Source organism: Sturnus vulgaris, unplaced genomic scaffold, assembly GCF_052056855.1.
Source record: "Sturnus vulgaris isolate bStuVul1 unplaced genomic scaffold, bStuVul1.hap1 Scaffold_320, whole genome shotgun sequence".
NCBI lineage: Eukaryota > Metazoa > Chordata > Aves > Passeriformes > Sturnidae > Sturnus > Sturnus vulgaris.
The window spans coordinates 60,982-84,000 of NW_028276390.1; the positions used below are offsets into that span (position 1 = coordinate 60,982).

The window sequence follows — 23,019 nt, forward strand, 5'->3', positions numbered from 1 at the left end:
CGAAATCCTCGAGAAAATCCCCCCGGAATCCACGTGAAAATCCCCCCGGAATACTCGGCAAAATCCCCCCGGAATCCCCGAGAAAATCCCCCCGGATTCCCCGGGAAAATCGCCCCGGAAAACCCGAGAAATTCTTCCAGGAATTCCCTGGGAAAATCCCTCCGGAATCCCCGAGAAAATCTCCCCGGAATCACCGAGGAAATCCCCCCGGAATTGCCCGAGAAAATCATCCCGTAATCCCCTAGGAAATCCCCCCGGAATTCCTCGTAAAATCACCCCGGAATTCCTCGTAAAATCACCCCGGATACCCCGGGAAAATCCCTCCGGACTCCCCGAAAAATTCCCCCCGGAATACTCGGGAAAATCCCCCCGGAATCCGCTGGAAAAACCCCCCGGAATCCCCTGGATAATCCCCCCGGAATCCCCGATAAAATCCCCCTGGAATCTCCAGGAAAATGCCCCGGGAATACGCGAGAAAATCTCCCCGGAATCCCCGAGAAAATCCCCCCGGAATCCCCTGGAAAATCCCCCCTGAATCCCCGAGAAAATCCCCCCGGATTCCCCTGAAAATCCCTCGGAATTCCCCGGGAAAATCCTCCCGGAATCCACGAGAAAATCCGCCCGGAATCCCCGGGAAAATCCTCCAGAAATCCCCGAGAAAATCCCCCGGAGTCCCCGGGAAAATCAACCCGGCGTCCGATGGAAAATCCCCCCGGAATCCCCGAGAAAATCCCCCGAAATTCCCCTGGAAAATCCCCACGGAATCCGCGAGAAAATCCCCCCGGAATCCAGGCGAAAATCCCCCAGAAATCCCCGTGAAAGCCCCCCCGGAATCCCGAAGAAAATCTCCCCGGAATCCCCGAGAAAATTCGCCCGTAATACTCGGGAAAATATGCCCGGAATCCCCTGGAAAATCGCCCCGGAATCCCCTGGAAAATCCCCCCGGAATCCCCGGAAAATGCCCCCCGAATCCCCGAGATACTCACCCCGAGATCCCCGGGAAAATCCCCTGGAATTACCAGGGAAAATCCCCCCGCAATCCCAGGGAAAATCCCCCCAGAATCCCCGCGAAAATCGGCCCCGAATCCCCTGGAAAATTCCCCCGGAAACCCCGGAAAATCCCCCCGGAATCCCCGGGAAAATCCCCCCGGAATCCCCGAGAAAATCCCCCCGGAATTCCCCGGGAAAATCCCCCCGGAATTCCCCGGGAAAATCCCCCGGGAATCCCCGAGAAAATCCCCCCGGAATTCCTCGGGAAAATCGTCCCGGAATCCACGAGAAAATCCCCCGGAAATCCCCGACAAAATCCTCCCGGAATACTCGGGAAAATCCCCCCGGAATCCCCGGGAAAATCCCCATGAATTCCCCGGGAAAATAATCTCGGAATCCCCGAGAAAATCTCCCCGGAATCACCGAGATAATGGCCCCCGAATACCCGAGAACATCCCCCGGAATTGCCCGAGAAAATCATCCCGTAATCCCCGAGGAAATCCCCCCGGAACACTCGGGAAAATCCCCCCGGAATTCCTCGTAAAATCACCCCGGATACCCCGGGAAAATCCCTCCGGACTCCCCGAAAAATTCCCCCCGGAATACTCGGGAAAATCCCCCCGGAATCCCCGAGAAAATACACCCGGAATCCCGGGAAAATCCACCGGGAATTCCCCGGGAATATCCCCTCGGAATCCCCGGGAAAATCCCCCCGGACTCCCCGAAAAAATCCCCCCGGAATACTCCTGAAAATCCCCCCGGATTTCCCGGGAAAAATCCCCCCGGAATCCCCGATAAAATCTCCCCGGAATCCCTGAGAAAATCCCCCCGGAATCCGCGAGAAAATATGCCCAGAATCCCCGATAAAATCCCCCCGGAATCCCCGGGAATATCCCCCAGGAATCGCCGATAAAATCCCCCCGGAATCCCCCAGAAAATCCCCCCGGAATCCCCGACAAAATCCCCCCGGATTTCCCGGGAAAAATCCCCCCGGAATCCCCGATAAAATCTCCCCGGAATCCCTGAGAAAATCCCCCCGGAATCCGCGAGAAAATATGCCCAGAATCCCCGATAAAATCCCCCCGGAATCCCCGGGAATATCCCCCAGGAACCCCCTATAAAATCCCCCCGGAATCCCCCAGAAAATCCCCCCGGAATCCCCGACAAAATCCTCCCGGAATACTCGGGAAAATCCCCCCGGAATCCCCGGGGAAATCCCCCGGAATTCCTCGGGAAAATCGTCCCGGAATCCACGAGAAAATCCCCCGGAAATCCCCGACAAAATCCTCCCGGAATACTCGGGAAAATCCCCCCGGAATCCCCGGGGAAATCCCCACGGAATCCCCGGGGAAATCCCCCCGGGAATCCCCGGGGAAATCCCCACGGAATCCCCGAGAAAACCCCCCCGAAATACTCGGGAAAATCCACCCGGAATCCCCGAGAATATCCCCCCGGAATACTCGGGAAAATCCTCCCGGAATCCCCGAGAAAATCCACCCGGTATCTCCGGGAAAATCCTCCCGAAATCCTCGAGAAAATCCCCCCGGAATCCCCGGGGAAATCCCCACGGAATCCCCGAGAAAACCCCCCCGAAATACTCGGGAAAATCCACCCGGAATCCCCGAGAAAATCCCCCCGGAATACTCGGCAAAATCCCCCCGGAATCCCCGAGAAAATCCCCCCGGATTCCCCGGGAAAATCGCCCCGGAAAACCCGAGAAATTCTTCCAGGAATTCCCTGGGAAAATCCCTCCGGAATCCCCGGGAAAATCCCCCCGGACTCCCCGAAAAAATCCCCCCGGAATACTCGGGAAAATCCCCCCGGAATACTCCTGAAAATCCTCCCGGAATTCCCGAGAAAATCCCCCGGAATTCCCTGAGAAAATCGCCCCGGAATCCCAGTGAAAATCCCCCCGGAATCCCCGGGAAAATCCCCCCTGAATCCCCGAGAAAATCCCCCTGGAATCCCCTGGATAATCCCCATGGAATCCCCTGGAAAATCCCCCTGGAATCGCGGGGAAAATCCCCCCGGATTTCCCGGGAAAAATCCCCCCGGAATCCCCGATAAAATCTCCCCGGAATCCCCGATAAAATCCCCCCGGAATCCCCGGGAATATCCCCCAGGAACCCCCTATAAAATCCCCCCGGAATCCCCCAGAAAATCCCCCCGGAATCCCCGACAAAATCCTCCCGGAATACTCGGGAAAATCCCCCCGGAATCCCCGGGGAAATCCCCACGGAATCCCCGAGAAAACCCCCCCGAAATACTCGGGAAAATCCCCCCGGAATCCCCGAGAATATCCCCCCGGAATACTCGGGAAAATCCTCCCGGAATCCCCGAGAAAATCGACCCGGTATCTCCGGGAAAATCCTCCCGAAATCCTCGAGAAAATCCCCCCGGAATCCACGTGAAAATCCCCCCGGAATACTCGGCAAAATCCCCCCGGAATCCCCGAGAAAATCCCCCCGGAATACTCGGGAAAATCCCCCCGGAATACTCCTGAAAATCCTCCCGGAATTCCCGAGAAAATCCCCCGGAATCCCCGAAAAAATCCCCCCGGAATACTCGGGAAAATCCCCCCGGAATACTCCTGAAAATCCTCCCGGAATTCCCGAGAAAATCCCCCGGAATTCCCTGAGAAAATCGCCCCGGAATCCCAGTGAAAATCCCCCCGGAATCCCCGGGAAAATCCCCATGAATTCCCCGGGAAAATAATCTCGGAATCCCCGAGAAAATCTCCCCGGAATCACCGAGATAATGGCCCCCGAATACCCGAGAACATCCCCCGGAATTGCCCGAGAAAATCATCCCGTAATCCCCGAGGAAATCCCCCCGGAACACTCGGGAAAATCCCCCCGGAATTCCTCGTAAAATCACCCCGGATACCCCGGGAAAATCCCTCCGGACTCCCCGAAAAATTCCCCCCGGAATACTCGGGAAAATCCCCCCGGAATCCCCGAGAAAATCCACCCGGAATCCCCTGGAAAATCCACCGGGAATTCCCCGGGAAATTCCTCGCTGAAACCCCTGGAAAATCCCCCCGGAATCCCGGAGAAAATCCCCCCGGATTTCCCGGGAATATCCCCTCGGAATCCCCGGGAAAATCCCCCCGGACTCCCCGAAAAAACCCCCCCGGAATACTCGGGAAAATCCCCCCGGAATACTCGGGAAAATCCTCCCGGAATTCCCGAGAAAATCCCCCGGAATTCCCGAGAAAATCCCCCGGAATTCCCTGAGAAAATCGCCCCGGAATCCCCGGGAAAATCCCCCAGGAATCCCCTGGAAAATCCCCCAGGTATCCCCGATAAAATCCCCCTGGAATCCCCTGGATAATCCCCATGGAATCCCTTGGAAAATCCCCCAGGAATCCCCGAGAAAATATGCCCGGAATTCCCCTGGAAAATCCCCCTGGAATCGCGGGGAAAATCCCCCCGGATTTCCCGGGAAAAATCCCCCCGGAATCCCCGATAAAATCTCCCCGGAATCCCTGAGAAAATCCCCCCGGAATCCGCGAGAAAATATGCCCAGAATCCCCGAGAAAATCCCCCCGAAATCCCCGGGAATATCCCCCAGGAACCCCCTATAAAATCCCCCCGGAATCCCCCAGAAAATCCCCCCGGAATTCCCGACAAAATCCCCCCGGAATTCCCGACAAAATCCCCCCGGAATCCCCGGAAAATCCCCCCGGAATTCCGGTCCATTTCTGTAGGAGAATAGTTTGTAAGGATAGTGCAGAAGGCACTAGTTGCCAACGAGTTACAGCTGTAGTGATTAGCAAGGAGTGGAAACAGCCTTGCCTGCCCAGTGAGGCTGGTTGTTATAAAAGCGTGGGTCAGCTGGCTGCCAGTTTCACTAAGCACAGCTCCAGCTGGAGGTGCAGAGCCTGCTGCAGTGTGGGCTGGAGCCTGCTGGCTGTGCTGCGAGGAGGAAGGGACACGTGGCCGTGCAAGGGATGGACAAGGTGAGAGGATGCTGTGTGTGGGACAGACAGGCTCAGGTGGCTGGGGAAGGGACAGGCTGGGGTTTAGCCAGTCGTACAGAGGAGAGGAGGAGTCGGGGCTGTGTGGAGCTGCCTGTGAGAAAAGGAGTCAGAGTTGCCTCAAAGAAATCTGTGGAGAGAAGGCATGAAAAGTGTGTAATGAAAGACTAATGTTGGTGCCTGTCATGTCTGTCTTGATATAATTGCTACACGTTTTCTCGGAATGCTTGAATTTAGACATAAAATGAAAACTTTCTTGTAAGAAAGGAATGCATTTCTCACCAAAGTGGTGTAGGGTGGGGGATCACAACTCCCAGATGGCCTGGAAGCGGAACGGCCACAGGGGTTACTGTAACTGGGCCTCCAGTACCAAAGCCCCAGTGGGTTTAAAGGCTAGAGCTGGGCTGGGATTAGCACGGGCTCTGCAGCTGGGCTCATGCACAGGTCTGTCAGCACTCCTACCCGAGGACAGTCCCTCACCTAGGGAGAGGTTCTAGGCCTGGAGATGAGGCTGAGTTTGGGAAGGGTGATGAGGACATGGTTAGGGAGGGATGTAAATGCATATCAAAAGACTTAATTTTGAGGGGTGGCAAGCATTAGCTATAAACCAGTCAGTATTTACAGCTAAAGGCTGGAGGTGGGGGCTGTCTGAGGAGGACAGGACTGTTTAAGGCTGAAGTTGGAAGAGAAACCTTGGTGAAGCTTTTGCGTTAGAAACGGCCTCACCTGCCAAATCAGATTTTTGTCTTCAGGATTGCATGAGTGAGGATGCCACAGCCAAGGAAAAGGTTCAGGTTTGGGAGGCAAAGGCGAGTTAGGCAGGGCTGCAGGGCTGGGGCTTGGCTGTTTCCATACTGCTCAGGGCAGCAAAGGGTAGCTGGCTCACTGGGCCTTGGATCTAGAACTCTTTCTGGAACAAGGTGGAGAGCTGAGGTTCATGCAAGGAAGGGGCCAGGAATTCTTTGTCTGACTGGAAAATGCCAGAGGGGCAGTGTGTGACTCGGATAGGATGATATGTTCGTCTGGCGAGAGTCACAAAAGAATATTTTGTTTTACTGATAACTGGGCAGCTCAGAAGTTACTACTTGACTTAGTTGCTGCTCCCATCTGTTGCACACATAAACAGAGCAAAGCAGACGAATTCTCTCGGAGCCTGAGGTCTTTGACTGGCCCTCCAAAAATGCTGCCCGCTAAAAAACAGACGTGGGGGAGGAAAGTTGTCAGATACAATAGAGCAAGAAAAGGCCACGGGCTTCAAAGTGCCCTCCAGCAGACCATGGAAGTGACGTGTCTGGAAGTGAAACCAGCAGTCTGCTTCCCCAGCCTCCTGGAAGCCTCTAACAGCTACACAGGCAGTGAGGGGAGAGAACAATTCAACCTAAAAATAATTTTCAGTAGCGTTCTGCACTGCTGTTAAAAATACTGCAACCAGGGAATGTGGTGTGGTGATATCTATTAGGCCTGTAAGTCTGGTAACTGGGGCTTTTAGCTCAAACACCTCGGTATGGCTACTTTGAGCCTTGTAAAAGCTGCATTAAGTCCAATTTCTTGGGTAGTTCTACTAGCTCTAGCCTTGCTTTTCATCCCCTCAGTAACAAAGCAACTCCCTCTCGAGAATGTTATTTACTTTCCATATGATGTGCCTACCAATTTCTGGAATTGCAAATGTCTTTGGATACATGCGTAAATTGAAGTTTCAAGAAAGCTGTCAAGCTAAAACAAAGGCTTGCCATAATGCAGAAGAAAATGTTTTATGGAAGAACTGAGAGGTCCCTACCTGGGCATAGAATTTGCTATACGAAGGTGTGTTCCAAACGGATCTGCCATCTAAACAAGCAGAAAAATAGTTGGAATGTAGTGAGTTCAATTGAACTATTGCTAGAAATAGGAATTATTAGCAGAGCTTGGAGCATGATATCACTAGCAGCAGTAAGACGCTTTTAGCTTGCTTCTCATCAATTACTTGTAAAAAGCATTTGTACCTAGTGTGTAGCAATTAATATTTCCCCATTTTCTTCCCCCCCGCCCCCCAGTCTCAGGTACTCCTTTTATTTTACCCTTTTCTGTCTTGTAACATCACCTTCCTTTATTTTATTCTATCTTCTGTTCTCAGAACATCGCAGCATCCTCTGTCAATGTGAAAGCATTTGTTCATCCTGTCTTGGAATGGCTGTCAATGTTGCCCTCTTCTGGATCACTTTTTTTTTTTTTTTTTTTTTTTTTTTTAACAATATGTTGCTAAATGTCAGGAAAATTAATCCACAAACACCAGCGGTTTATGTCCAAAAAGGAAACGGAGGAGTCCTTTTTGCTTTATTCGAATAAAGGGAGAGGCCATGGGACATTCCCCTGGGATCTCTCAAATTTTTGGAGGACGCAGCCTCCTTTTTATCCTATTTTCCCGGCCGCATTTCCCTCTCTCTTTTCCCATTGGCTGAGGTACTTGAGAGGCACAGACTTCCCGGAACGCCTGATACCTGAAATTCCCCTCTAATGTATAACCCTCCCTTTTAATTTTTAATTCTTCTAGAATTCATAGTTTCCCCCCGTTGCTTCTTTCATCTTTCGATATCCAATTTCATTTATCAGCAGCCCTGCAGTTTGTTTGTAAAGGCAAATATCTCTTTCCATTCATCAATCAGTGGAATCCATCCCATTGTTTCTTTTATCTCTCAGTGCTAGCCTTATCTACAGGCTGATCCACAGCTCATTTGTAAAGACAAATTCAACATTCCTCTCAGCTAATAAATGAGAAGTTAGCTGAAAAAAGTAAAAACTGGATTTTTTTTCTGGTGTGTGTCGGACAATACAGTGGAGAGAATTTGCGGGAGGATGATCGAGGATATCCTATTATAATATCGTTCTCGGACATTTTACTATTTTAGATCATCAGCTGTATTCTGAAAGAAATCTATTTTAATGATATGTGTACGTTTGCACGAAGTTATAGTTAAATATAGCTTGCGGCTGGGCTCTTTAATGAATAGGGGTATTTTTGGTTTTAATTCAATATTTTATGCTTGTGGTGTGTAGTGTGCTGTTTTATTTTTTAATGTTATTTACTACGTGCGCTTTTGTTTTTGAGTGAAGGTAACTTTCTGGATGGCTTTGTATTTGAGGCAGAATGAATTGAAGTAGGTTTTTAAAACTGATTTTTCATATGTACGATGGGGAGTTTAGTAGGGGCAGCTCTGATGGTGGGGGCTTGGTTGTTAATTTTATCAGACGGCTTTTGTTAGATACAGCTTTTAATTCTGGAAAGTTTTTTTTCTAATGTCGTGCTTTGAAGGTGGTTTTCGAGGATGTATGGTATAGCTTTATTTTGTTTGTAGATGGTGTATGATAAGGGCTATGGTCTATTTATCTAATGCCATGTTTTCTCATTCAGGTGTTGATAAGGGAGTTCTTGAATGGCGTTTTGTGTTGTTTTTGTTTTTGGTGGGGCGTTGTTTTTAAAGGATACCTTGATAAGGTTTGCCGATGGCGTTCTAGGCTGTAGCATAAGGCATAGGGTAGTTTTTGAATTATTTTGTGGTGGCTTTGATTCTTGCCAGTATGTAGTGTTTGTTTGAGGTAATGCTGTGTAGCTAATTTCTGTTTTCTTATTAATATTAGAATTGGAGTGTTGTAGTATATGGGCTGTTATTATATCCTAGGGGTTCTATTTATTTGGTTGGATTGTTTTCTAGTTATGGATAATTTTTCTCAAAAAACCATTTTCAGAATTTCAGGCGTGACACAAAAGAACACTCAGATTGCTGGAAGGGAAACGTGTGCCCAGATTGTCTCGAAGCAGTGCTGCTGTCGGTTCTCGTTCAGTCGTGTCTTCTGAAAATGAGACTGTTGTATTCATTGCGCTGTGCTAAACACTTGTCATTCTCCCAATGCCAGGAAACAGATGAAGCTTGAAGAAAGAGGAAGGAATTTGGAAGCGTACAAACAAGCTGAGAAGAGGTTCAGAGATCAGGGTGCTCACTGGCAGCAGGGGCTGGGGTTAGGGCTGAGCAGGAGCAAAGCCGGAGCACATCAACCTCACCTCGTGTTTTCTCGGGGGCTTTATGGCCCTGGCAAGAGAGAGATGTTCACTGACGAGTCCCAGGCCGAGCCGTGAGCACAGCATGTTGTGTTGGAGCTGGGGGTTTTTTTTGAGACGTTCAGCAGCCACACTCTCTAGTCAAGAGTCCTGAGGTTTGTTGCTGCTCCACTTTCATCCTCATATCCAGCTTCCAGCCCTTTTCTTCTCTCTGTCCAGTGTGTCTTTTGTGTTCCTTTCTTGTCCTGTGTGCTCCCCATCCCATTCCCGTTCCCTACGGAGGGGGAGGGTGTGGAGACTGGGGGCTCCGACGTGGTTTGGGGCACCCCAAGGTCCCTGGGAAAGGGAGCCGGGCTGCGCTGGAGGAGCAGGTGAGTCGGGCATGGGGGGGGGGGGGGGGGGGGGTCGGGTCATGCTGGGTGCCAGAACATTGAGAGGGAGGGGTGGGTGCAGAATGCATGAAAAACAGAACCATAAAAAATAGCTAAATATAGTCTAAAAGGAATGTTTAAATGCTTTTTATTTGGGTAGAGGCACGGTTTTTATAGCTAATATAAAAATAAAATATAAAGAATAGAACTAGATTGGTATACATGTAAAATATAATGAAATCTAAGTAGCAAATATCTATGAAAAATCTAGTGTATAACAGAAATAATGCAAATATAAGAATATGTATAAATATAAAATAGAGCTATGAGAATGGTAATAAGAATGGGGTAAAACATCAGTGAGAAATGGAAAAAAACCACATGAAAAATGGTGGGAAAATCAGTGAGAAATGGAGAAAAATCAGTGAAAAACGGGGGGGGAATCTTTGAAAAATGGGGGAAAAAATCAGTGAGAAATGGGGGAAAAAAAATCCATGAAAAATGGGGGAATAAATCAGTGAGAAACGGGGAAAAGTGGGGGAAAAATAATTGAGAAATGGGGAAAAAATCAGTGAGAAATGGGGGAAAAGTCGATGAAAAATGGGGGAATATTCAGTGAGAAATGGGGGGGGGGGGGGGGAAATCAGTGAGAAATGGGGAAAAAATCCATGGAAAACAGGCAAACAATCCATGGGCAATGGCGGGAACAGAGCGAGCTGTTGTCGCTCGTGCTGTGGTGGCCGATGCTGTGGGGAAAAAATAAGTGAAAAATGGGGGCAATAATCAGTGATGAATGGGGAGAAAATCAGTGATTAATGGGCGGAAAAATGCATGAAAAATGGAAGGAAAAATTCAGAGAGAAATGGGGGCAAATATCAGTGATAAATGGGGAAAAAAATCAGTGATTAATGGGGGGAAAAATGCATGGAAAATGGGGGGAAAATTCAGAGAGAAATGGGGGCAAAAATCAGTGAGCAATGGGGGGGAAAATCGGGAAATATCCATGGAAAAATGGGGGGAAAAAATCAGTGAGAAATGGGGGAAAAAATCAGTGAGAAATGGGGGAAACATCATGGTGAAATGGGGAAAAAAAATCTTTGATAAATTGGGGAAACAAATCATTGAGAAATGGGGGAAAAAAATCAGTGAGAAATGGGGAAAATATGGGAAAAAATCCACGAAAATTGCGGGAAAAAAATGCATGAAAAATTGGGGAAAAATCAGTAAGAAATGGGGGAAAAAATCCATGAAAAATGGCGGGAAAAATCAGATCGGCGATCGATAGCTAATGCGTGCCTATGGATTAGATCGGCGATCGATTGATCACGACTACCGATCGATTATATCGGCGTTCGATTGCTAATGCCTGCCGATCGATTAGATCGGCGATCGATTGCTAATGCCTGCCGATCGATTAGATCGGCGATCGATTGATCGCGCCTGCCGATCGATTCGATCGGCGCTCGATTGCTAATGCCTGCCGATCGATTAGATCGGCGATCGATTGATCGCGCCTGCCGATCGATTAGATCGGCGATCGATTGCTAATGCCTGCCGATCGATTATATCGGCGATCGATTGCTAATGCCTGCCGATCGATTAGATCGGCGATCGATTGATCGCGCCTGCCGATCGATTAGATCGGCGATCGATCGATCGCGCCTGCCGATCGATTATATCGGCGTTCGATTGCTAATGCCTGCCGATCGATTAGATCTGCGATCGATTGCTAATACCTGCCGATCGATTAGATCGGCGATCGATTGATCGTGCCTGCCGATCGATTATATCGGCGGTCGATTGATCGTGCCTGCCGATCGATTCGATCGGCGATCGATTGATCGTGCCTGCCGATCGATTATATCGGCGGTCGATTGATCGCGCCTGCCGATCGATTAGATCGGCGATCGATTGATCGCGCCTGCCGATCGATTAGATCGGCGATCGATTGCTAATGCCTGCTGATCGATTATATCGGCGATCGATTGCCAATGCCTGCCGATCGATCAGATCGGCGATCGATTGATCGTGCCTGCCAATCGATTAGATCGGCGATCGATTGCTAATGCCTGCCGATCGATTAGATCGGCGATCGATTGATCGCGCCTGCCGATCGATTAGATCGGCGATCGATTGCTAATGCCTGCCGATCGATTAGATCGGCGATCGATTGATCGCGCCTGCCGATCGATTAGATCGGCGATCGATTGCTAATGCCTGCCGATCGATTAGATCGGCGATCGATTGCTAATGCCTGCCGATCGATTAGATCGGCGATCGATTGCTAATGCCTGCCGATCGATTAGATCGGCGATCGATTGATCGCGCCTGCCGATCGATTAGATCGGCGATCGATTGCTAATGCCTGCCGATCGATTAGATCGGCGATCGATTGATCGCGCCTGCCGATCGATTAGATCGGCGATCGATTGATCGCGCCTGCCGATCGATTGCTAATGCACACTATTTGCACACTCCTTGCACACCCTTTGCACTCATACAGAGGCAGGAGGTTTCTCAGTTCTGGTCGGGGTTTTTTGGGGCGTTCATTCAGGGGGATTTCCTCAAGGATTGGGACACTCCTTGATTCCATCCCTTGCCTGTCTCCCAAGCGCCACCCTGTGGGCAGAGCGCGGTACTGCGCGCCTGCCTCTCCCAAGATGGCGGCTCGGGTGTCGCTCCCCGACCTTCTAACTCTGGCTGCAAAAGGAGGGGGGCACAGCAAGGAGCCCGCTCGCTCTAGTGGGATGCCTGCGCACGACGCCGACACCGATCCCACGGGTGCGATTTTCGGCGGCGTTTCCAATCGTGCGGACATCTCCTTCAGCCCGCTTCGGCCCGGGGGAGAGGGGCGGGGCCGCCAGCGATGGTCCCGGCGCAGCCCGGGCAGGCTCGGGGCGGAGCCGGGGCTTGGCGAGGCGGGGCACGGAGGTCCCGGGGACGGGACCGGGCGGGGCCGGGGCGGTGCTTTAGGGGCGGTCCCCAGTGGTCCCGGGCGGCACCGGGGGCGGGGCCGGGTGATCCCGGAGCGGTACCGAGCTGTGCTGGGGACGGTGCTGCAGGGGCGGTGCCGGGCCCGCCTCAGGGTGATTGAATGCCCAGAAATCGCCTCCTCTGCCCCGTGCTCACACTGAGCTGCGGGCTGCAGCGTGCTGTCGGAGCTCCGCACACAGCACGGATTTGGGCTTCCCCTCCTCTCAAACCCTCTCCCCCTTCTTCCTCCTCCTCATCTTCCTCTTTGTCCTCTGTCACTGCTGAGGCTCTGGAAAGAACTGAAATTCTGCAGGGAGAGATGTCCTCTCGTGGCCCCAGGGACTGCCTCGGCACGGGCCACGAGCGCCTCCGGCCCCTGCCTTCTCCTGCTTGAAAAGATCACCTGGAGCCCGAGCTCGGGGGGGTGAAATCAGCTGAAATCCAGGTAACTCTGTCAAGTGCCCCCCAGGGACATCGGCGGGGCTGGGGGATGAGGGTTTGAAACAGCAAATTCTTTGGAATATACACCTGTCCCTGTGCCGATGCTGCTGAGCTTCCTGCCACAGTATATCCCCACTCCATGAGGCGCTGTGAGGTTATGGCAGTGGGAATTGAGCAGGGAATTCGGGGCTATGGGCATAATTCACGGGAGCTCGCAAAGCTGACAGCCAACCCCAAATCGGGGCACAGCACAGAGAACAATCTGTGTGCTGCCCTGTCAGCTCAAGCTCCTGGGCTGGGAAGTATTGGGAGTTAAATGTATGGAATTACACAAATCACAGCAACTGGCATCACCCAGAGGGACAATCCAAGGCCCAAACAATTCCTCCACAGTCCACTCTGGGAAAAACACCCTGTGCCTGCCAGGAGCTCTGACCCTGCTTTTCCTACCAGCTCCTGAGCAGTGTCAGGGCCACCACGACGCCTTTAAAATCCAGATAAACCCCAAATCCTACACAGTGATTAATCCAAAGAAAGTACTGAATTGTTGTCATTAAAAGCTCAAAACTCATTAAGAATTCTATGACAACAGTGTAATGGACTCCCAGGAACCTCATGAATGCTCTCAGTTTCATTTTTGTGTATTTTTACTCCCTCATTTGGCAGCTTGTAAAACTTATCCTGGAATTCAGAGGTCAAGCAGGATCGACTTTGGATTGACCTTCACCTCTGTTCCCACTTTGTGCAAACACAACTGGTGCCCAGGTGGGTGAACTCATCACCTCAGCTTTTCATTCCAGAGTATCCCCTCCTTATTTCCCTGTAGATGAACTCAGATCCACTCCTCACCTCCACTGGTCATCCAAGCGTTCATTCTGTTCCCCACAGGCCCTGGTGGCCCCGGGGAGCTCCCTTGGCCTTTCTCCTGCCCCTCTGCAGCCCGAGGTCGCTACACAAACAGTTCTTGTGTCCCCTCTAAATGACCCCGGGTTTTCTGCTCAATGAATGGCATGACCCGTGCCCACTGCTCATGATTCACCCAACCAAAATCAAGAGCAAATGTTGCTTGGGCTTTAAGAACTTGAAATAACTCTGAAGCAAAAGAAATCACCTTTTTCTTCTGGTTTTTATTTTTATTTTTTCATTTAAGATGCTGGACTTGCCTCTGGATGTGTGCTGAGCTCTCACTGCAGGGGACTGTCAGGCCTGAATGGCTGTGAGTTCGTGTTCTTCTCAGTAGGGAATCAGAAATTATTCTTAGACCATAGAATTGTTTTCTGAAACCTTTCCCCTTTCCTCTTTGTGCCTTTGAATTTTTCAGCTGTTCCCTGTTGTCACTTCCCCTGCCTGACTTCTGTGCAGCTCCTAGCTGGGAAAAACTGGGAAAACTTAGGGGGTACAGAGGTGGAATTTTTGGCTGGATTTTTCTAACATTTCTAATTTTGCTGAACTTATTTCCCCAGTGAGAAGAGCACGAACTCACAGCCATGCAGGCCTGACAGTCACTGCGGGAAATCTGACACAGTATTAATAAGTAACCTTTCCTGAGAGCAGTCACCACCCCAGTCCTCCAGCCTTGTCAAATGTTTGCAATGAATGGACCCAAGTTCTAATCCTTAATCTAAATTTATGTCAGCTTTTGTTAGAAAGATACCGGACAGTAAATCATACAAGAGAATTTAAAAATTGCACAAAGAATAGCTGGCCCAGACCAAACCCAACCACCCCCATCAGTGCTCCACCCCAATTTTGGGAGAAACAGTGATACAGTTTATAAATACTCTCCTTCCACACTATTCAGTCCTTCACCGCACATCCCCAGAGAGGAGTCCCTCAGACCTTGCTCCCCTGAACACCAGGAGAGCTGGAGTTTCACCCAGATCCCACATTCCCATGGCAGTTAATCCCAGCAGGGAGGCAAAGAGGAACCCTGCATCCTCTGACATAGCCCGCAGCACGGGCAGCACCAGGAGCCCTCCAGGCTCAGACCTCTGGTGCTGAAGCCTCTGGGCTTTGGCTGATCAAACACCACAGCTCTTGGCAAAGATGGCAGGAGAGTCGTGATTCTTCCTGTCCTAAAAGAGAGGAGGAAAAGAAAATTAAGTCGACTGCAGAAGGATTCCAGCTCTCACACTTCTGGGGGGGGGAGAGGGAGGGGGAAGTGATTTGCCTAATTTCCACTGAAATCAGAGGTAAATGGTTCTAATCTGTATCCTTGGAAATCTGCAATTAGATATTTCGTCAACACTGGATTTAGTCTATTAAAAGCTGTACATTTTTCCCTCAACCATACTTTATGCATACTAGAGAAATAAATTTGCACGTTTTCTGGCTTTTCTGACATTTCCTGGCTTTTTAATCCTAGTCTTTGCCTTCTGAAAAGCATTAATTGACTCAATTTTCACTCATGACAAATCCACCTGGTTTTTAAAATATGAGATTTTACATTCATAGCGACAGAATTTTCATTGACATTTAAACTTGACTGAAAAATGTGCATGATTTCTACTGTGTTACCCTGAATGAGAACTCTATCTGTCAATTTAAATAACTTTCACTCTTTTCTTATTCATCATACAGCTTTTATCCCTTCAGATACCTTTGCTTTCTATCTATATTGTACAGCAAACCTCCACAACTTTAACTTTTCCATCTTTTCTGAGACATGTTTTCTTGTATTTCAATTACCAGTGGCCTGGCGTTTCATTTGCTCTGGCTTTCTTTGTGACTTTTGTTACCTTATTTAGCCCACGAAAACACCCACAGGGAATATAACCACAGCAGCTTATCAGAGCTGTAAAATTGAGGCTACATTTCTGATGTGCAATATGCTCTTGCAGTACCTTCACGAGGGCATTCTGCATACAGCAGGAGAATATTTACTGATGTACTAGTGCAATAATGACCCACCTGCCTCTGCTCCTCTCTGGGGCACTTTCTGTCTGTAGGGATTGGAATTAACGACAGTCTCTCTGTGCTGCCTGATGTCAGAGCTGAGAAAGGTGTCGAGGATATATAAGAGTCGTGAGACTTGCCAGAAAGGAAGAGGGAGAAGGATACTCCAGAGCCAGATGCAAGCATGGAATTGTTGCATGCACACTTCCTGCTAACCAAGAGGGCTTGCTGGCTTCTCCAGTTAGATCTGTGACCACAAAAAGGTAAATACTTTGCCTTTTTTCTTACTTTCCCTGCAGTGTAAAAGATGCGCCTTTAGAAAAGCACTATATCCCCTATTATTAATCAAGAGCATTTTTTCAGGAAAAGACTAAGACAGCTTTAAAGTAAACTGCACTGGGGACCAGAATTTGAGACTGGGATATGTCAGGAAACGCAAATCAGAGATAAGGGATAGGATTGAAACTACTGGATGGAAAATGAGCATTTACTGCTGAGAGCTATATTTCTGAAACTGAATTGTGTCACTAAACTTGAAGGGATCATTTTTCTCACTCTAGCCCGTGAAAAAGACTAATTGCTCTTGATTTAGGACAGAATGGGCATCGGTGATAGGATGTGCTGAAGAGTATTTGGGTTAGCTTTCAGTTTTGAATCACTGTTCTTTTCAGAAAGTTTGGAAGGGAAGATGCACAACCTGAAGTTGTCAGTTTTCTTCATTGCACTTTCTGTCACTCTGAGCTGTTTGGAAGCTACACCTATTGAGGGGTGAGTGACAAATAATCATGTTTATTTCTTTTTAGGGAAAAAGGTGTTCAGATTATTGCATGAGTTGCTTTTGCTTTCATGTCTTAAATAATATAAAAATAGAGTTATTCAAGCTCACTGTTTTATTGTTGTTCAGAGATTACTGTCTCTGGCTGATGATCTATCTGATGGTACTTCCAAGAGACAAGGATGGATGTTGCCTGTAATGTCACACAATACACTCTCAGGACTCAGTGAGGAAATGCCAGAACAACCAGCAGCAAAGACAAAAAGGTATTGATTTTCCTTGTTTCTTCCAGCCATATCAGATTGAATCATGAAGCAAACTTTGTTCCAGTGATATCCTGCTATTTGAGAGACTTTGCTTCTGCTTTTTTTCCCTCAGGAAAAAAAAAAAAAAGATATTAAAATATCCTTCTACTAAACAGAGCTTTCCTATAAGCATAAAGATCAGTTTTTCTGTAACAAAAAGATCAAAGCATTTAGGGTCGAAAGTGAAATCCAGGGACTTTGTTTCAAATCATTTGATCATTTTACGATTATAAACTTTCTTAAATTAAAGAGGCTGCAAACTCTACATTACCTTGTGAAGAAAGGTGCATTTTGCAAGCGCCTTCCTTTTTAAAAAGTTCATCAGATTTCCAAGCCTGGAGGGGAAAGAAAAGAAAACATACCCTTCTTAATAATACTGCAGCTCTACTGGAATGGAATTATTTTATGGTAAAAATGCTTTCAGTAATTAAGCAATTTTAAAATCACATAATTAAATATTAATCATAGGAAGAAGGAAAAGAAGAAATTGATTCTGAGAGAATTTCACTTGTCTGAAATATATTGTTATTTATAAATTCAATTTCAGGACCTCTGTGAGAACCAGTTGCTATTTGAACCTTGTGTGGTAAGGACTTGAATAAAACCAAAAGAAATATCCATGAAAGTCAATGGGAGGTTATATAAAGCCCTATGCAACAATTTTCTTGTAATGCAATTACACATTTAAAATATTAATTGCTTAAGAACTGCTGCCTATCTACTAATCAAGAACCTGTATAAGACAGACATTCCTTTCATAGCTGCCTTTCCTCTGGTATTATTAGATCAATACAAATAACTTCAAAAGGTTATATGACATTTTAGATGATAGATTTAATAATCAGTAAGCAAAGGAACACATTGGTAACTGCTCAGAGTTTGAAACTGGGATATAGCTGCTCTTCACAGTAAATTTTAGCCACAAAGTGATATCTAATTCATGCCATATCAGCATGAAGAAGTCCAAGAAAATATGCAACAACTCAGTAGGCAATCTCTGCGAGCAAGTATTTCTGTTTGAAGGAAGAACACAGTAATCTAAGAAACAAGTCTGAAAACCCAAGCTAACCATTACATTGCAATTTAAAAAAAACCCTCGTGCTACATAGGTTTTACGTGGAGTTCTGTAAATGATCTGTCGGTTCAGATCATAAAATGTTATTTCTAGATACGGATCCTTCCTCGGACACTCTTTAAAGTATCATTCAGCAAAGGATTTTCTCTCACCACAACAGAACTTTCAATTTGCTGGTGTTTCAAAAGAGATGTGGCAGGTTTTTTTTTTTAGATGAAACCTCTGTTTAGTCAGAGCTAAGTGGGAGAGAGACAGAGCAAAAGACCATCCTACTTAGAATCACTTGATTCTGCAGTTGGCAGAAGCTGGCAATGCCTGCTACTTCTCATGATATGTGGTGCAGATGGGAGAAAGAGTCTTTGGGTTTAATCCACTTGCTGTGGACTGGAATATTACCACTCACTTCAGTGAGAGCAGGATGTAATTCTGTGAAAACATGAGAACTGAATAAATGTTAGTGATCATCATTATGTTAGTAATCCTCATGATATCAGCAAGAGCTCTAAATAGATTTAGAAGTTCAGCTGAAAGTTAAACATTTAATCATTGCTTTCACTTTGTGTCTCACCTATACTATCATTACAGGTCTTCTAAATGTCATAAACTGCTGTGCAGGATATCAATAAAAACGACATATGACAGTTCATGTCTCTGCATTTGAATAACCTCCATCATTAAAACTGATAATAGCACCCAGCACAAGGATTTTTTTCAGGAACAAAGTAGGTGGTGGGAAGATTCTAATGTTCCTGTATTTGTGCACATATTAAAAGAACTCCCACATTAGCAGAGCTCAAATGACTATGAGAAGTGGCACACTCGATGGCTCATTGTTTGACTTACTGCTGGCTGTCTTTGTTTCACCTTGGCAGTCACCAGCTGGAGAAGAGGAGATGCAACACGGCCACGTGTGTGACGCAGCGCTTGGCCGATTTCCTGGTGCGCTCCAGCGGCAGCGCCGGGGCCCTTTACCCGCCCACCAACGTGGGCTCCAACACCTACGGAAAGAGGGACAGAGAGCCCCAGAGCCACGCACAGCTTTAGGCTCTGGAGATGGCTGCTGACACTAGAAGCTCAGTTTTTATTGTATCAACAACCTCTCGGTCATTTATTACTTGTACAGTCTTACCAGTGCCTTGTTTTCTCTGTGTGTGTGTGGGGGTATGTGATTTATGTTCATCATTCCACCATGCATGTACAATGACATGCATAGGCTATTCTTCCAACCCCATTAAGAACTCCAGAAATCTGCTTGTTAAAATCCTTTGTAAAAATCTGTCACGATAATAAATGGAAAAGTAATGGCAACAATGTTATTATTATTATTTATTATTATTATTATTATTATTATTATTATTATTATTATTATTATTATTATTATTATTAAAAGGATGAAAAAGATAACCCATGATGTGTATGTCTTTATAGTCACAGTCTGGTAAGAGAAAGAAACCGCCTTAATTAAAGAACAATAAATATCAGAATGCTAGCAAAAGTTATGTCCTAATGAAAGTAAAACAGAAGAATCTTCTGTTTTTTAAACATCTACAGCATCTTGTCTGGTACAGTTGAAGGAACAACTAGATGAGAAAAGATGCTGCATTGTGCACCATAATCAGACAATTATGCAGTTAACTGATTGGCCTGTTTCCACTATAACATACAGCAAGCAAGGAAACGTGGTCTTGCAGCACAGACTTCTGTGCCTACTGAGCAGGGGATTTTAAGGATTTGCAGTTCTTATGTTAAGATGATATCAGTAAAATGTAAGCATAATAAGTATAATAATATATGTAAGTATAATAAATATCAATAAGAGATAGCTCTGATACAATCTAGGAGAAACTCCCATCCTTGGGTATTCCTTTCCTTAACTACAGTAACAAAGGGAAGAGAAAAAACAATGAGTAGCTCAAGAACCAAAACACATCATAGAAACTCAGTAATTTTTTCCACTGGCATACTTAAATTGCTACCAAAATCCAGGGGAAATATTTCAGAGATGGGCAGACCTTAATGAGAATCTGACGGCATTATTTTCTCCTATCTCAGCCCAGAATCAGGGCAGGCTTAAAAACCTTTAAGTTCCTTTAAATTTTAAGCAAATTTTCATAGAGGTGAGCTGTTTCATTTCACAGAAATGGCTGTTTTGTCCACACTTCCTCAGTGAAGGGTTCACTGTTGTCCGAAAAACATTATTGTCCAATTACGAAAAACATTCAGCAGAACCTTAGTTCTGGAGAGGCAAATGAAAGTTCAATAACTGCCTTCAGTTGGTTTGTTTCCATTACAAAGTATACCTCGAAATAGAAACATTTTTGCTAATTTAATGTTAAATGGCATATTCACATCATTTCACACACAAAAAAATGCATGGGAATAAAAAGTACAGGATTCCTACTGTAAAAAGTGTTATTAATTACTCTCTTTATTGAGGGAAGTTTCAACCTTCATTAAAGTTCTAATGGATATTAATTCTGAATTTTATTGAGAAAACCGTTTATATGCCATTGAACTAATACTTCTGCCAGCTTGAAATGCCTTCCATTCCAGTTACTTTTGAGTTACGCTGCACACACACTGTGCGTTTAATTTGTTTTTAATTTAGAATATTTATTTCATTTATTAACATTTCAGAAAACAAATGAGAGAGAGGACAGCTTTCAAGTGTCTCTGCGAGATTGTTTGTACAGAGCAGTAACCAAGTGGAGCCTTCCCTGTGGGTAGCTGCTGATCTCTAGGCTGATCCCAGCCCGGAATATGAGCCACGCTTTATGCACCAGATTTTGTTTTTTCAGCTACCATTTGACAAACACTAACAAAGCACAGGCTGTCCATGCACAGGACCAGTGAAACTGGGTACATTATTTTCTGCCTCACACACTCTCGAATCTGGTGGATTGGATACCAGCATCTATTTCACACAATCAAACTATTCCACAAATACTGAAAAATCTAACTCGGTTCCTAAGTCAGTGAAACCACCAAGAGAGAAAAGAGGGGGACCATCTCACCTGTCTTTAGCTCCTCTTTGTCTAACCAGTTGTCAGCGCTCTCCTGCTATTTGGTGGAGGAAGACTACTTCCAATTCATCCCAGCTTAGACACCTATTTTAGGATGGGATTAATCACTCCTGAAGTGCCTCTATTTCTTCGCTGATGACAGAGAGTGTCTAGACAATTAGCTGAAAATGAGCACTTAGAATTAAGATAACTAGAGTTAGTTGACAGGAATCTCATCTGCATTTGGTATGAACCGTTCAAACTAAAATCAAAGAGAAAAAGATTTGGTAAAAAAACCCCACACCACCAGCACCTCAGACTCCAAATCAACTTTCATTCTGAGCTACGTTAGTTAATTCATCAGCCAGAGCATCTTGAGAAACTTCCTTCAGTGAGATTTGTTCCCGTACTCCCTTGAGAAGACAGCTCTGCTCCCTCCCTCCTGCTGTTGCTGCACTTGGCCTCTCAGAGACGAAGCATCTAGCCATAGTAAGGCTGGATACAAGCACAGTCCAGGGCTAAATGAGCCAGGAAAAGAATGGACTGTAATGGAAAAAAGAAAATAAATACATTTATTTAATAATGAATTAATTACTAATAAGCATTTAAGCATTACTTCATCAGCTCTGCAAACAGCATGGCCAGAATTTTCTGTGCATTTTTAAAAATCCCACTATGTATTTCTAGGCTTCTTCAGGGATGTAAATATTACTTGAGAATCGAGCCTTAGATAGATTGGATTCTTTTTCAATTCATCTGGCTTCCCTACACCTTTCAGAGAATATGCAAGCAAACAAAAAATACAAAAGAGGAAAATTAAGAATACAGACAATGTGATAAACATGGCATTATTCCCCTTAAAAAACCGAAGATACTAAACCTCTGCTTTTTAGCATGTAAGTAACGAAGTCACACACGCCGCATATCAGGCAATGTTTAAATACAAAGCCAGTCCTAAAAAAGTCCAAGTGCACAAGCATAAAATAAAGCAGGAATATTTTGTCTAAGGATATATCGCTCAGTATTACCCATTAGCATTCCTTGTTTAACCTTTTATTGCATCTACTTATGTTAGTCACTTATAGACTCTTTAAATCTCTGTTGTTTCCCCCCACTTTCTACACAAGGCTTTTACTTTTTAATGCATTAAAGGCTATTGTTGCAGCCACAGAACACTCCCATTGCACTTACCTATGCCCGATATGCAACAAATAGAAGTAAGAAAGCCTTCTCCTGCTGATATGACCGCTGCTCTTCCGGCCCTGCAGCCTCTCACCCCTACACCCTTCTAGAAACTCATGGCTGCTATCTTGCTGTGCTGCATCAAGAACAAATATGTTATTGAAATATAGAAATCATTGCCACCTGGAATAGGGTTCTGCAGTTGCTACTGCCCGAGGAATGAAAGGAAAACAGAGGTGGCCACACTGGCTGCACACTTGAATGCAATTACACAGCTGAATTCATGCACAAGTAAAATATAACCCGAAGGAAAGAAAAAATACCGGTTTTCTAGTGAAGCACAGAACAGCATCAATTTCCACAAACGAGGCTCAGTCCGAGTAAGAGCTGCAGCCCCACACTGCCTGGGGGGTTCTTCACTCCTTCCACACCCCAGTCCCCTCTCTCCAGCAGAGCAGCAACATCCAAGCTCGGTGTTCCAGCTGCTCATGTCTCTTTCAAAGAAAACTTAGCAATAAAAGCAGCTGTGAGTCAGGAAGACAGCCGAGTTTGCCCTTGAAAGGAGGTGGTCACACACAGTGAAAGACAAAATGCACAGAGAGCTCCTAAGGAAAAAAGGCAGCGACCACGTCTTTTCCCTGGGCTCTGCAGGGGAGGGGCTGTGCCGGCAATGTCCCTCCTGTGCCAAGTGTCACGATCCAAAAAAAAACCAACCCCAAATTATGGATTAGGATTATTGATTAGCAGGAGCGTGACCAGAGCCCCGGCAGGACGGCAGCGCAGCGCCGCCTGGCGGCGGAGCAGGAGAGCAGCGCCGGACCCCGTGCCAGTGTCGGTATCGCCGCGTCCCCTGCTGGCCGCGGCCATGCCGGTCCCGATGCCGCCCACGCCCCCCCGCGCGGCACCGGGTCCGCCCTCCGCCCGACTTCGTCGCGTCTCCGCCGTCGCTGTCCCTCCCGCCCCGAACTTCGGCGCCGCGGCCCGCCTCTTGGCATCAT

The 23,019-nt window shown here is 46.8% G+C and overlaps 1 protein-coding gene and 1 long non-coding RNA gene across 3 annotated transcripts; one reads left to right on the forward strand and one right to left on the reverse strand.

The window, feature by feature from the left end:
• Nucleotides 1–15,292: 15,292 nt before the first annotated feature.
• On the forward strand, nt 15,293–19,148 carry LOC148217732 (islet amyloid polypeptide-like). 2 transcript variants are annotated; one of them, XM_088158503.1, is made up of 4 exons: nt 15,293–15,945; nt 16,354–16,450; nt 16,589–16,723; nt 18,710–19,148. In XM_088158503.1, the coding sequence occupies exons 2-4, from the start codon at nt 16,371–16,373 to the stop codon at nt 18,879–18,881; spliced, it is 387 nt and encodes a 128-aa protein (XP_088014629.1). In that variant the 5' UTR covers nt 15,293–15,945; nt 16,354–16,370; the 3' UTR covers nt 18,882–19,148. The 2 variants fall into 2 exon arrangements, 1 of the variants encoding a protein (XP_088014629.1); XR_015800810.1 differs by lacking the exon at nt 18,710–19,148 and adding an exon at nt 18,423–18,526 and having other exon boundaries at nt 15,308–15,945; nt 16,587–16,723.
• Nucleotides 16,904–22,808, reverse strand: LOC148217733 (uncharacterized). Its single transcript, XR_015800811.1, has 4 exons — nt 22,345–22,808; nt 22,031–22,157; nt 18,681–20,944; nt 16,904–17,097 (listed from the first exon to the last, which is right to left on the reverse strand). It is a non-coding gene; the product is annotated as an uncharacterized LOC148217733 (long non-coding RNA).
• Nucleotides 22,809–23,019: the final 211 nt, after the last annotated feature.